The sequence below is a fragment of the Chondrus crispus genome, genomic scaffold, assembly GCF_000350225.1.
Source record: "Chondrus crispus Stackhouse genomic scaffold, scaffold_98, whole genome shotgun sequence".
In the NCBI taxonomy this organism is placed as follows: domain Eukaryota; phylum Rhodophyta; class Florideophyceae; order Gigartinales; family Gigartinaceae; genus Chondrus; species Chondrus crispus.
The window spans coordinates 237995-238514 of record NW_005178869.1 but is presented as its reverse complement, the minus strand read 5'-3'; the positions used below and the strand labels follow the sequence as shown (position 1 = coordinate 238514).

The 520-nt window shown below is 51.7% G+C and overlaps 1 protein-coding gene across 1 annotated transcript; it reads left to right on the top strand.

Moving 5' to 3' along the window:
* On the top strand, positions 1–282 carry CHC_T00008254001 (hypothetical protein). Its single transcript, XM_005712191.1, has one exon. It carries the CDS (start codon positions 1–3, stop codon positions 280–282), a length of 282 nt encoding a protein of 93 aa, XP_005712248.1.
* The last annotated feature ends 238 nt before the right edge of the window (positions 283–520 follow it).

Below are 520 nucleotides of genomic sequence, written 5' to 3'. Positions count from 1 at the left end.
ATGGCGAAAACCAAGCAGACAGCGCGCCGCAGTACTCGCGGCAAGGCGCCCCGTAAACATATCGCGTCGAAGGCGGCGAGAGTACCCGTTGAAGAGCACAACGCTCGTGAGAGGATAATGTGGCTATTGTCGCAAAGAACGGACGTAATGAGGGTGTCGAAGAATGAACAAGCTTCGCCTCGTTTTCCGTACCATGTTTGGGTCGGACCGAATCTGACAAGGTATGACTTGGATTTGACGGAAATGCTCCGCCTTTTCGGTCGACATGTTGTCATCCACTGAAGTGCGCGAGGAAAGCACGGGGTCTCGGTAGATGAGTTTTTCCGAGTCGGCCTGACTGAATCGATTGACGATAAGCGTGCTTATGATCACGTGGAGGATGATGCTTGGAATATTGAGTCTATCTGCTACGATAGACTCGCAAATAAGTACGTCGCCATCGACGTATGCGATAAGTCGAAGCACCCCATTCTGCCGTATACCCTACAAGTCTGTGGTGGGAACAAATCTTCTGGCCACC

Bases quoted from the DNA above. Each gene is read 5' to 3' on its own strand.
- CHC_T00008254001 (XM_005712191.1), top strand. From the start codon at position 1: ATGGCGAAAACCAAGCAGACAGCGCGCCGCAGTACTCGCGGCAAGGCG.